Source organism: Corythoichthys intestinalis, chromosome 8 (genome assembly GCF_030265065.1).
Source record: "Corythoichthys intestinalis isolate RoL2023-P3 chromosome 8, ASM3026506v1, whole genome shotgun sequence".
NCBI lineage: Eukaryota > Metazoa > Chordata > Actinopteri > Syngnathiformes > Syngnathidae > Corythoichthys > Corythoichthys intestinalis.
In genome coordinates this window covers 5,184,398-5,198,508 of record NC_080402.1, presented here as the reverse complement: position 1 = coordinate 5,198,508, position 14,111 = coordinate 5,184,398, and the positions used below count along the sequence as shown (strand labels likewise).

Sequence of the window (14,111 nt, the reverse complement as noted above, 5' to 3'; positions counted from 1 at the left end):
GCGGCTGTTTACTAACGCTGCCCAGACGCGGCCGAGTCTGTCATTTCGCATCTAGTTCAACATACATGTGATCTCTATGAGATGCATCAGACGCTACCTGTTACCAACGTAGCATCGTGCGGGCTAGTATTTAGCAACGTCGGCGTCGTTTGTGGCGGCTGTCGGCTGCAGTAAGTTTTTTTTTTTTTTCCCTTCCTCCTCTCCGCACGTGACAGCACGTTGTCCCGCATTAAAAGTAGTCCAAGCAAAACGTGATGCTTACTGCTGTCAAAATAAAGGATTACTCGAGGTGAATAAAATTACTCGGATCAGTTTTTAAACTCGAGTTGCTCGAGTACTCATTTCAGCTCTAATTTACATTATTAACATTCTTTCTGTGAGAGGGATCCACGGAGAGAAAGACTTGTGACTTTGTATATTGTGACTAAATATTGCCATCTAGTGTATTTGTTGAGCTTTCAGTAAATGATACTGCAGCCATTCAACCCAAATGCATGATGGGAAGTGGAACCATAACTGTGCGTAGTGCTACCAATTGATATATCTTCTCTGCGTTGGGAAATAACATAAGGTGTTAAGAAAAAGATTAATTGCTACCTTGCTTCCCCACAGTGCTTCCCATGATATTTCTATTCGTAGGGAGGGGGATTGTAAGGCTTCAGCCTATTAAAAAAGGCTCCAAAGGCTGCCAAAATTCACTGTACTCATTTTATGCTGCCTTTTATCTCTCTAAATGGGTAAAACGGCGCCATTACAGATTGAGCGCGACAATGCTTGAGTGGGTCGTGCAACGCATGCATTAATTGCGTTAAATATTTAATGTGATACATTTTTAAAAAATTAATCACCGCCGTTATCCGGCATAAATTAGATAACCCTACCGTAAGCCTAAACTAAAGACTCTGGATGAGTGTAACATATTATGTCTGTAACGTTAAATACAATTAGAAAATGATTTAATTAAAAAATATATATGTATTAAAAAAAGGCATGGCCGATATTTTTTTGCCGATTCCGATACTTTGAAAATGACATGATCGGACACGATCGATCGGGACATCTCGAATAGATAAGCCACACTGGACTATAAGCCGGAGGTGTCCTCACTGTATTATGGGATATTTACACCAAAAGATATAAACAGGTAACAATTTATTTGACAGCGGCAGCATAAGACTGTCATAAGACCAAATGAACCACCATGAAGCTTTGAACAAATAGGCTGCAAAGCTTCAAAAAGCTTCATTTGGCCATCAGTCAACCTCTGCTGCCACCTGCTGTCAACACTGTTGTTATCCAACATGCCTCTGAGCATGCATTGCAGGGCTACAAATGTTAATAACAATCAAATTTAGTTCTGTGCTAAATATTTCTTCAGTTACTGTTCCAGTTGTTTCATTAATTGCTAGTTTTGGTATTTGGTAACACTTTATTTGACAGTGGCACCATAAGACTGTCATTAGACAATCATAATTATGACATGACCAGTGTTGTTAATAACGGCGTCATTTTTTTCAGTAGAGTAATCTAATTAATTACTTTTCTCATCTTGGCAACGCCGTTACTGAGGCGGGAAAGGCGTCCGTTACTATGCGTAACTAAGTTGGTTGAATTAAAAAAAGTCTGAGAGAGACGGACTCACGGAGACGAGAGAGTAGAGCAGGAGTGAGGAAGACGCCATTGCAAACGCGATGCTAGGTGGCTCCTATAATACCTGACTGTAGTCGATAGCCTACAAAGTACGCCCATATGATACGGTAGATATCACATATAGAACTAGATGCAAATGTCAGACACGGTTTTTTTTTTTTTTTTCTTTATCTGAAATGCTCCTTAATCAGCAAAATCTTGACTTAGATCTATCTTTAAATGATGAAACAGTTTTAAAACTTACACATGTTGAAAGTAGACAGAAGGGAACTAATGCAATGCAATAACAGGAGCATTTTTAACAACTTAAACGGTTGATTCACAACTTTAAATGACTTCCACACATAGCAAAGGTTACTATCTAGTTATCACAATACCCTTGTGTCCAGTTAAGTGGAGGGTAAAGAATTGGGCTAGGGCCAATTGTCCCAAAAACCCTTTAAAGTTCACATTGCGTGACCTGTTTTTTTTTTTGTTTTTTTTGTTTTTTTTTTGAGAAAAAAAAAAAATATAGAAAATTATCACTAGTTACTTTGCCAAGTAATTAATTACTCTTACATTCAGGTAACTGAGTTACTAACGCAATTACTTTTTGGGAGAAGTAATTTGTAACTGTAATTAATTACTTTTTTAAAGTAAAATTAACAACACTGTTAGTCACAAGAATTTTCAACGGAAATTGCCCTTTGTTTACATATGGCGGCCGCTAATTTTTAACAACTTAAACGGTTGATTCACAACTTTAAATGACTTCCACACATAGCAAAGGTTACTATCTAGTTATCACAATACCCTTGTGTCTAGTTAAGTGGAGGGTAAAGAATTGGGCTAGGGCCAATTGTCCCAAAAACCCTTTAAAGTTCACATTGTGTGACCTGTTTTTTTTTTTGTTTTTTTTTTTAAGAAAAAAAACCCATGAAAATTATCACTAATTACTTTGCCAAGTAACTAATTACTCCGACATTCAGGTAACTGAGGTACTAACGCAATTACTTTTTGGGAGAAGTAATTTGTAACTGTAATTAGCGTAATTTTCTGACTATAAGACACTACTTTTTTGCTTCATTTTGATACCTGTGGCTTATAGTCCAGTGCGGCTTATTTGTTGATTTTCTTAGGTAACACTTTATTTGACAGCGGTGTCATAAGACTGTCATAAGACAATCATAATTATGAATGACACTGTCATAAGCATTAATAATTGCTTATAACAGATGTCATTTAGTGTCATCCAGCAAACTATCTTCCTTTTGAATGGATGTAAAACATCCAAACTGGACATAAATGACGTTAGTGACATCATTTGATGGATGACGCTGAATGAGATCTGTCATAGGCATTCAGTAATGCCCATCATAGTGTCATATCATAATAATGACGGTCTTACGACAGTCTTATGATGCTGCTGTCAAATAAAGTGTTACCTTAAACCTAAATAAATCAACAAATAATCTGCACTGTACTATAAGCCGCAGGATTCAAAATGAGGGGAAAATGTAGCGGTATATAGTCCAAAAATTACGGTACATAGTTTTAAATGTATTTCCGCACCCTTAAGGGACATCGGAATATAAGGCGCACCTTCAATTAATGGCCTATTTTAAAACTTTTCATATATAGGGCGCACTGCATTATAAGGCGCAGTAGTAGTAGTTGTTGGGCTTGCATTATGCATCAACTAGATGAAGCTGCGTTAAAGGGAATGTCATGCCATGATTAACTACCATAATTTTCGGACCATAAGCCGCTACTTTTTCCCTCATTTTGAATCCTGTGTCTTATAGTCCAGTGTGGCCTCTTTATTGATTTATTTGGGTTTATAGGTAACAGTTGTTGTTTTTTTACAGCGCCGTCGTGAGACTGCTATAAGACCGTCATAATTATGACATGACGCTATCATAGGCATTAATAAACGCTGACAACGGTTGTCATTTAATGTAATCCGGAAAATTATGTCACTAACTCAATTTATGTCAAGGTCGGATCTTTTACATCCATTCAAAAATGAGATAATTTGCCAGATGACACAAAATGACATCTGTCAAAAGCATTCATTAATGCCCATGGCAGTGTCATGTCAGACTTATGGTGGACTTATGACAGTCTTATGGCGCCACTGTCAAATGAAGTGTTTCCAAATACCATTACTAGCAATTAATGAAACAACTAGAACAGTAACTGCAGAAATACTTAGCAGAGAACAGGTATTTTGATTGTAATTTACATCTGTAGTGCTGCAATGCATGCCAGGAGGCATGTTGGACTACAACAGTGTTGCCAGCAGGTGGCAGCAGAGGTTGACTGTCTCCCCCAAGGGAGCAGTGATTGCACATGTAAATCCTCAAGCTTTAGCTTTAAACTTAATTACAAATGCATGCACAAATATATATATTAGCTGAGACAACTTACATCCTGATGTGGGCCAAACCAGAGTGCAGCTTTACTTTATCCATGTCAGACGTCTGAGTCTGCTTCTCAGTCATACAAGGCGACAGTCCAGCCAGACAAAATGCTGCAACCAGAGGGCAGTGTATCCTTCATCATTAAGCAAAATACAATACTTTTGGACTTTTTGCATAGTTATTTTGTAGGGGTACCTAAAGGGTTCATTCCGATTTACGCAGAAATTTGGCAATTGTGCAAGTTCTCCCAGTTGAAAAAATTAGAGAGGCCTGTAATTGTCAACTTGGGTAAACCTCAACCATGAGAGACAGAATGTGTGTGTGGGGAGGGGAGGGGTCCCATTGTTTGATTTTTAAAGAATTTATTTGCAAATCATGGTGGAAAATAAGTATCTGGTCAATACCAAAAGTTCATCTCAATACTTTGTTATGTACCCTTTGTTGGCAATAACTGAGGCCAAACATTTTCTGTAACTCTTCACAAGCTTTTCACACACTTGCTGGTATTTTGGCCCATTCCTCCATGCAGATCTCCTCTAGAGCAGTGATGTTTTGGGGCTGTCGTTTGGCAACACGGACTTTCAACTCCCTCCACAGATTTTCTATGGGGTTGAGATCTGGAGACTGGCTAGGCCACTCCAGGACCTTGAAATGCTTCTTACGAAGCCACTCCTTTGTTGCCCTGTCTGTGTCTTTTTTTCCAGATCATTGTCATGCTGAAAGACCCAGCGACGTCTCATCTTCAATGCCCTTGCTGATGTGAGGAGATTTTCACTTAAAATCTCTCGAAACATGGCCCCATTCATTCTTTCCTTTACACAGATCAGTCGTCCTGGTCCCTTTGCAGAAAAACAGCCCCAAAGCATGATGTTTCCACCTTCATGCTTCACAGTGGGTATGGTGTTCTTCGGATGCAGTTCAGTATTCTATCTCTTCCAAACATGAGAACCTGTGTTTTGTACCAAAATGTTCTATTTTGGTGTCATCTGACCATAACACATTCTCCAAGTCCTCTTCTGGATCATCCAAATTCTCTCTAGGGAACCGCAGATGGGCCTGGACGTGTACTGGCTTCAACAGGGGGACACGTCTGGCAGTGGTGGATTTGAGTCCCTGGCGGCGCATTGTGTTACTGATAGTAGCCTTTATTACTGTGGTCCCAGCTCTCTGTAGATCATTCACTAGGTCCCCCCGTGTAGTTCTGGGATTTTTGCTCACCGTTGTTGTTAACATTTTGACGCCACGGGGTGAGATCTTGCATGGAGCCCCAGATCGAGGGAGATTATCAGTGGTCTTGTATGTCTTCCATTTTCTAATAATTGCTCCCACAGTTGATTTCTTTACACCAAGCGTTTTACCTACTGCAGATTCAGTCTTCCCAGCCTGGTGCAGGTCTACAATTTTGTGTTTGGTGTCGTTTGACAGCTCTTTGGTCTTGGCCATAGTGGAGTTTGGAGTGTGACTGACTGAAGTTGTGGACAGGTGTCTTTTATACCGATAATGAGTTAAAACAGGTGCCATTAATACAGGTAAGGAGTGGAGCTTTGTTAGACCTCGTTAGAGGAAGTTAGGCCTCTTTGACAGCCATAAATCTTGCTTGTTTGTAGGTGACCAAATACTTGTTTTCCACTCAAATTTGGAAATAAAATAATTTCCTTAAAAATTAAACAATGTTATTTTCTGGGTTTTTTTTCCCCACATTGTCTCTCATGGTTGAGGTTTACCCATGTTGACAATTACAGGCCTCTCTAATCTTTTCAAAAAAGGAGAACTTATATATAATATATATACACATAAAGTATATAATGTTTCAAGGGGCGTAGGTGTTTTTTTTTTTTTAAATTGGGACAGTAAGCCTATTAATACGCCTAACCTTAACCCTACCCAAAAAAAAAAATCAAAATTTCTTTATTCCATAGATAAACAATCTTCTCTGATCTGAAAACAATTATATAGCTATAATAAACTGCTTCATATCCGATGCAAATAATCGACCCATCGTGAAAATGGTCAGTCATTAGTCGACTATAAGTTAATCATTTGTGGCAACACTAATTTGAACACACATGCAATATATTAACAAAAAATATTGCAAATCTCACAGGCATATCTTCTTTATCCTCTGAGAAAAACATCTAAATTACAGCATCCTACAAACTAGTCGTGAAACTCTTCTTTTTTTTTTATATCTGCATAATTGTATCAAAGTACCCCCTAGTGGTGAAGTCCAACACACTTTGGGGGTAGCTTTGCCGATTGCTTCTGTCAAACAGACACGGAAACTTTCACACTAAGCCAGAGCGTGACTTGAAACAACATTAGGGGCATCATGTGATTCTCATTTATGAATTATGAGCACATTCATACCAGGAAGTGTCAGTGGTGCTGTCCTAACTAATAAAGTACGCCTTCCTTCACGGCAAACGAGGCCGAGCTGACTTGTCCTCATTAAGTCGTGAGAGATGCGGTGAAAGTACGCGTTTACTCTAACGAGTAAATGTTTGGACGCCGGCGATTAAAAATGAACTAATGTGGCAGCCGAGATGAAGATAATGCTGTTAACGATGGCTCAACGTCAATCTATTGCTATTTTGTTTTTAGGCTCGTTTAACCCTTTCACACACTATTTATGTTATATATATTTTTTAGGACTGTCAAAAGATTAAAATTTTCAATCAAGTTAATTACAGCTTAAAAATTAATTCATCACAATTAATCGCAATTCAAACCATCTATAAAATATGCCATATTTTTCTGTAAATTATTGTTGGAATGGAAAGATAAGACACAAGACGGATATATGCATTCAACATACGGTACATAAGTACTGTATTTGTTTATTATAACAATAAATCAACAAGATGACATTAACATCATTAACATTCTGTTAAAGCGATCCATGGATAGAAAGACTTGTAGTTCTTAAAAGATAAATGTTATTACAAGTTATAGAAATGTTATATTAAAGCCCCTGTTAATGTTTTCATTTTGATAAAATTTGTAAAAATTTCAATCAAAAAATAAACTAGTAGCTCGCCATTGTTCATGTCAATAACTACACAATGCTCATAAAATCAGTCGCACCCAAGCGCCAGCAGAGGGCGAAAAAACACAAGAAACAAGTGGATATTTCCCTGTGCTGTCATTTTAATTTGTTTCAGCGGGGCATGTGCGTTAATTGCGTCAAATATTTTAACGTGATTAATTTTTAAAATTACCACCCGTTAACGCGATAATTTTGACAGCCCTATTTTTTTTTTTTACTCATTTATCCCATTAGCTGCCATTGACAGCAATTAACGTCCAATCCATTTTGACTAGGAAGGGAGAATGAGTTCAGATGCATTGGATGTCTATCACTGTTAATGGCAGACAAAAAATAAAATAAAATATAAGGCCAAAAACTGCCTGCCATTGGTTCCAATCCGGCCGCGGAGTTGTTTGTGCTGACAGCCGGGCTCATTCATGCTGCACACACAAAATCACATGCTTTTACTTTGACATTGGACCCGTAAAACTGGATTTGTGTGATCGAGTGCGTGCACTACTGCACTTGGCTCACTTTCGTACCCGCAATTACATCCGTTCATTCCCAAAATGGATTGGACATCGAGAGCAGCTAATTAGTTAGCAAGCAAGTGACCCAAAACCAACAGGAAGTACACCAAATGTAGTAACCTGGAAATTCCCCAAAATCAACAGGAAATGATCCAAAATTGACAGGAAGTGACCCGTACCTATCTTAAAATGTCATGGAATGATACAAAATTACGCCCCGGATCAAAAACACCTAGCCATACATTTCAAATTAGAGAGATGTGGAAAAATTAATTAGGGCTGTCAAAATTATCGCGTTAACGGGCGGTAATTAATTTTTTAAAAATTAATCACATTAGAATATTGATGCAATTAACGCACATGCCCCGCTCAAACAGATTAAAATGACAGCACAGTACAATGCCAACTTGTTACTTGTGTTTTTTGGAGTTTTGTCACCCTCTGCTGGCGCTTGGGTGCGACTGATTTTATGGGCTTCAGCACCCATGAGCATTGTGTAATTATTGACATCAACAATGGCGGGCTACTAGTTTATTTTTTGATTGAAAATGTTACAAATTTTATTAAAATGAAAACATTAAGAGGGATTTTAATATAAAATTTCTATAACTTGTACTAACATTTATCTTTTAAGAAGTACAAGTCTTTCTATCCATGGATCGCTTTAACAGAATGTTAATAATGTTAATGCCATCTTGTTGATTTATTGTTACAATAAACAAAGACAGTACTTATGTACCGAATGTTGAATGTATACAGTATATCCGTCTTGTGTCTTATCTTTCCATTCCAACAATCATTTACAGAAAAATATGGCATATTTTAGAGATGGTTTGAATTGCGATTGATTACGATTAATTCATTTTTAAGCTGTGATTAACTCGATTGAAAATTGTAATCGTTTGACAGCCCTAATATTAATGCAACGAAGCATGGCTGAACAAACAATCCTTTTGCCATTGGCTCAAACCAGTGGATAGCAGATTCAGATGGGTACAATGGGCATGAAGGCGTTAGACTAAATGCTAAATCGTCCAAGCACATAACCTCCATAAGAGGAAAGAAACAAACTCCCTCCATAGACATAATGACGGGTCACGGGGCCGATTAATAGGGGGCCTGCATTGTTGGCGTGGCCGTCAAAGCTGACCGAGTTGAATCACAGACAAAGAGGTTTTTTTGTTGAAAATTCTTGTGAATAAATGCTTAAATCCCTGTATTCTTTATAGATATGGACGTAAAACAGTCTTGATTATTGGTTAAAAGCAAAATAACGTGCAGTTAGCGTTTATTTTACGTAAATATTGTGAACTATGATGCTAGTCAGTCAGCAAATTAGCGGCCGCCATATGGAAACAAGCTATTGCCGTTAAAAATTCTTGTGAATAAATGCTTAAATCCCTGAATTCTTTATAGATATGGACGTAAAACAGTCTTGATTCTTGGTTAAAAGGAAAGAAAAAACATGCAGTTAGCATTTATTTCACTTAAATATCGTGAACTATGGTACTAGTCAGAAAGCAAATTAGTGGCCGCCATATGTAAGCGAAGAACTTTCTCTGTTTAAAATTCTTGTGAATAAATGCTTTAATCCCTGAATTCTTTCTAGATATGGACGTAAAAGAATCTTGATTCTTGGTTAAAAGCGACAAAAAAAAAAGGGCAGTTAGCAGTTATTTTATGTAAATATTGCAAACTATGATGTTAGTAAGCAAATTAGCAGGCGCCATTTACCAGACAAAGAGCTTTTTCCGTTGAAAATTTTTGTGAACAAATGCGTAAATCCCTGTTTTCTTTATAGATATGGACGTATAACAGTCTTGATTCTTGGTTAAAAGAAATATAACATGCAGTTAGCATTTATTTTACGTAAATATTGTGAAGTATGATGCTAGTCGGTAAGCAAGTTTGCAGCCGCCATATGTAAACAAAGAGCTTTCTCTGTTGAAAATTCTTGTGAATAAATGCTTAAATCCCTGAATTTTTTTTTATAGATATGGACGTAAAACAGTCTTGATTTTTGGTTAAAAGCAAAAAAAAAAAAAAAAAGCGCAGTTAGCAGTTATTTTACGTAAAAATTGCAGACTATTATGCTAGTCAGTAAACAAATTAGCAGGCGCCATATAACAGACAAAGAGCTTTTTCCGTTGAAAATTTTTGTGAACAAATGCCTAAATCCCTGTACTCTTTATAGATATGGACGTAAAACAGTCTTGAATATTGGTTAAAAGGCAAAATAACGTGCAGTTAGCGTTTATTTTACGTAAATATTGTGAACTATGATGTTAGTTAGTAAGCAAATTAGCGGCTGCCATATGTAAACAAAGGACAATTTCCGTTGAAAATTCTTGTGACTAACAGTGTTGTTAATTTTACTTTAAAAAAGTAATTAATTACAGTTACAAATTACTTCTCCCAAAAAGTAATTGCGTTAGTAACTCAGTTACCTGAATGTAAGAGTAATTAATTACTTGGCAAAGTAACTAGTGATAATTTTCTATTTTTTTTTTATCTCAAAAAAAAAAAAAAAAAAAAAAAAAAAACAGGTCACGCAATGTGAAGTTTAAAGGGTTTGGGGGACAATTGGCCCTAGCCCAATTCTTTACCCTCCACTTAACTAGAGACAAGGGTATTGCGTTAACTAGATATTAACCTTTGCAATGTATGGAAGTCATTTAAAGTTGTGAATCAACCGTTAAAGTTGTTAAAATTGCTCCCGTTATTGCATTAGTTCCCTTCTATCTACTTTAAACATGTGTAAGTTTTTAAACTGTTCCATCATTTAAAGAGAGATTTAAGTTAAGATTTTGCCGATTTAGGAGCATTTTAGATTTAAAAAAAAAAAAAAAAAAAGTTACTTAGGTTCGCTAGGAATGATCTCTACATCAGAGCCTTCCTGAGAGGTCTACTGCTTTAAGATGGCGGCTGTTTACCAACGCATGTAGTCCTTAAAACATGTTGTCAATGCAGCTGTGGCTGTCATTTGCATCTAGTTCTATAATATGATATCTACCGTGTCATGTGGGCGTAGTTTGTCGGCTATGGCTAGAGTCAGGTGTTATTGGAGCCACCTAGCATAGCGGTTGCAACAGCGTCTTCCCCACTCCTGATCTGCTCTTTCATCTCCGTGAGTCCGTTTCTCTCAGACTTTTTTTATTCAACCAACTTAGTAACGCATAGTAACGCACGCCATTCCCGCCTCAGTAACGGTAACGGCGTTGCCAAGATGAGAAAAGTAATTAATTAGCTTACTCATTACTGAAAAAAATAACGCCGTTAGTAACGCCGTTATATTCTAACGCCGTTATTAACAACACTGGTGACTAAATGCCTAAATCCCTGAATTCTTTATAGATATGGATGTAAAACAGTCTCGATTCTTGGTTAAAAGCAAAAAAAAAAAAAAAACGGGTAGTTAGCAATAATTTTGCGTAATAATTAGGGCTGTCAAAATTATCGCGTTAACGGGTGTTAATTAATTTTTTAAATTAATCACGTTAAAATATTTGACGCAATTAACGCAGATGTCCCGCTCACAGATTTAAATGACTGTTCAGTGAAAAGCTCCCTTGTTGTTATGGAGTTTTGCCGCCCTCTGCTGGCGCTTGAGTGAATGACCATCTCGCATATTGCCTCAGATTACACAATGAGGCCGTTTATGGGCATTAAGAGTGAAGAGAATGCCACCGGCCGCTTGGGGGCAGCGCCGTTCCATACTCATGTTATTTCTTCAAAACGTGGGAGAATTAGTAGTTGTGAGACGTTTATGCTGTATTCACAATGCAACGCAAATTGCTATTTGTGCTCCACACATATTTCGGTAAGTTTTCTTTCTTTTAGTGGCAATTATGTGTCTCTTGTTGTATTTTGGGTAAGATATGTACAGATATATTTAATACAGTAAAGGCGAGTGGACACAGGCGTTCTTTGGACCGCGCCGTTTATTGGCAACTCCTTCACAACAAACATACAGTGGGGAGAATAAGTATTTGATACACTGCCAATGGGAAAACCCATTGGCAGTGTATCAAATACTTGCTCTCCCCTATGTAAGTATCGTTTAGTGAAAGCACAACAAAAATAATATTCATATCTCTCCCAAAAAAACAAACAAAAAAAAATTTCACAAAAAGAAAAGCACTTCAATCTATAGTAATGAGGCCCTATTCTTAAACAACAATGCAAAATGAACTGGCATTCCATATCAAAATAGCTATGCAAAATACAGGTAAAACTTTGGTCACTCTATTTTTATTATTGGTATTTTTATTCTTCTTATTATTAACTCTACTTTTGATTGGAAATTTTACAAATTTTATTAAAACGAAAACATGAAGAGGGGTTTTAATATAAAATTACTATAACTTGTAACTATAACATTTATCGTTTAAGAACTACAAGTCTTTCTATTAGTGGATCACTTTAACAGAAAGAATGTTAATGCCATTTGTGGATTTATTGTTACAATAATCAAATACAGTACTTATGTACAGTATGTTGTATGTATATATCCGTCGTGTGTCTTTCCATTCCAACAATAATTTACATAAAAATATGGCATATTTTAGAGATGGTTTGAATTGCGATTAATTGCGATTAATTACGATTAATTAATTTTTAAGCTGTAATTAACTCGATTAAAAATTTTAATCGTTTGACAGCCCTAATAATATGTCAAATGTGCTGCTGGTCTTAAAGTCACTGTGGCAGCCCCCTTAATGCAACAAAGCTTTTTGCATTGAAAATTCTTGTGAATAAATGCTTAAATGCCTGAATTTTTTATAGATATGGATGTAAAACCGTCTCGATTCTTGGTTAAAAGCAAAAAAAAAAAAAAAAAGGGCAATTAGCAGTTATTTTACGTAAATATTGCAACTATGATGCTCGTCAGTAAGCAAATTAGCAGGCGCTGCTGGTCTTAAAGTCACTGTGGCAGCCCCCTTAATGCAACAAAGAGCTTTTTTCGTTGAAATTTTTTGTGAACAAATGCTTAAATCTCTGGATTCTTTATAGATATGGACGTAAAACAGTCTCGATTCTTGGTTAAAAGCAAAAAAAATCTGGCACTTAGCATTTATTTTACGTAAATATTGTGAACTATGATGCTAGTCAGTAAGCAAATTAGGAGCCGCCATATGTAAACAAAGAGCGCTTTCCGTTGTAAATTCTTGTGACCAAATGCCTAAATCTCTGAATTCTTTATAGATATGGACGTAAAACAGTCTCGATTTTTGGTTTAAAGCAAAAAACTGGGCATTTAACAGTTATTTTAAGTAAATATTACGAAGTATAATGCCAATGCTGTAGCCCCTATTTTCTCCCATTGATTTTTTTCACTTTTCAAAATGCATGAATGGTACGAAAAATATAATAGTTACCTTGAATCCTCGAACAAATCACTCCTGAGACAATCCTTCCAGTGTTAGATTCGCTGCATATGACCGACTGCTAATAAAGGAAGCTGAGTGTGGGACGGCCCCCTTGGGGAAGGCGTGACGCAGTGAATGGGGAATGTGTCACGTCAATATATTATGATAGGGTGACCAAACGTCCTCTTTTGCCCGGACATGTCCACCTTTCACGTTGTGTCCTCGTCATCCGGCCGGGTTTTATAAATTCATGAAAATGTCCGGTTTTTATGATTTTTCACGGGACCAATTTGAAGAGAATATCTCCGGCCGCTGGGGGGCAGCGCTTGCTTGTGTTGTCGTGGCTCCTACTAGTAGGGGCGGGAGAAGGAGTACAGTTTACCCCTTGTATTATGGGCCATTACCGCCATTTACTGGGTTGACGGTTTGGCAAGAGAAGAGGCAGTTACAGACTACAATAAGGAGTAGTTTTAGGAGATGTTTATCGTGCTCCGTACACCTTTCTGTAAGTTTATCTTCTGTTAATGTGGCTTATGTGTCTTCTGTTATATATTATACAATATATGGGTACAAAGAGATGCAGTATGTTGTATTAGTCTTGTATTAATTGTTCTGCGTTCGTGTTTTTGGTTTAATGTTAGTATTATATTTTAAGTAGGAGCGCCTGTCCAGTTGTTAAGTTTTTTTTTACGATAAATACGTATGTAATGGCAACTGTTGACTTCTCTCGGAGCTTTGTACTGGCGTGATCTGTAAAATCCCGTTTGATGTCAAATCGCTGCGCTACCGATGATTGTAAACTTAGATAGCAAAGTTTGATTTTGCCTCGCTAATAGGGTAGCTATCAGTGAGCCGTGCTAGGCATTATGAGAAACGTAGTTTTGAACTGCTGCGTTTGGAAACATGCTGGTTGAATAGTTTGTCGGTTTATTTTGGTTATTGTTTGCGTGTAATCTAGAACATTGAATGGGAATAAAAATTGAGTGGGAATAACAATTTCTCAACGACAATTGTCGTGATAGTAATTTGTAAAAAAAAATTATGTGGCACAAGCCTACTGTGTGTCTGTATTGACTACTATATTTCTACGGGTCTGCATGATAAATACGTTTTTTGTTGTTGTTTGTTTTTA

General features: G+C 37.0%; 1 protein-coding gene across 10 annotated transcripts in view; it reads left to right on the top strand.

Moving 5' to 3' along the window:
• inpp4b (inositol polyphosphate-4-phosphatase type II B) overlaps nucleotides 1-14,111 on the top strand; it is a 501,746-nt gene that overhangs the window by 246,442 nt on the left and 241,193 nt on the right. Inside the window, exon 1 of one of the 10 annotated variants that reach the window (XM_057844289.1) lies at nucleotides 10,446-10,737. The exons of 8 other annotated variants lie outside the window; for them this stretch is intronic. Coding sequence is in view for 1 of the 2 variants with exons in the window: in XM_057844281.1 (XP_057700264.1) it covers nucleotides 11,224-11,430 (207 nt within the window). In the remaining variant the exon portion in view is untranslated. Of the gene's footprint in view, nucleotides 1-10,445; nucleotides 10,738-10,783; nucleotides 11,431-14,111 lie in introns of those variants that run through there. One more of the 10 variants, XM_057844281.1, reaches the window with a different exon arrangement.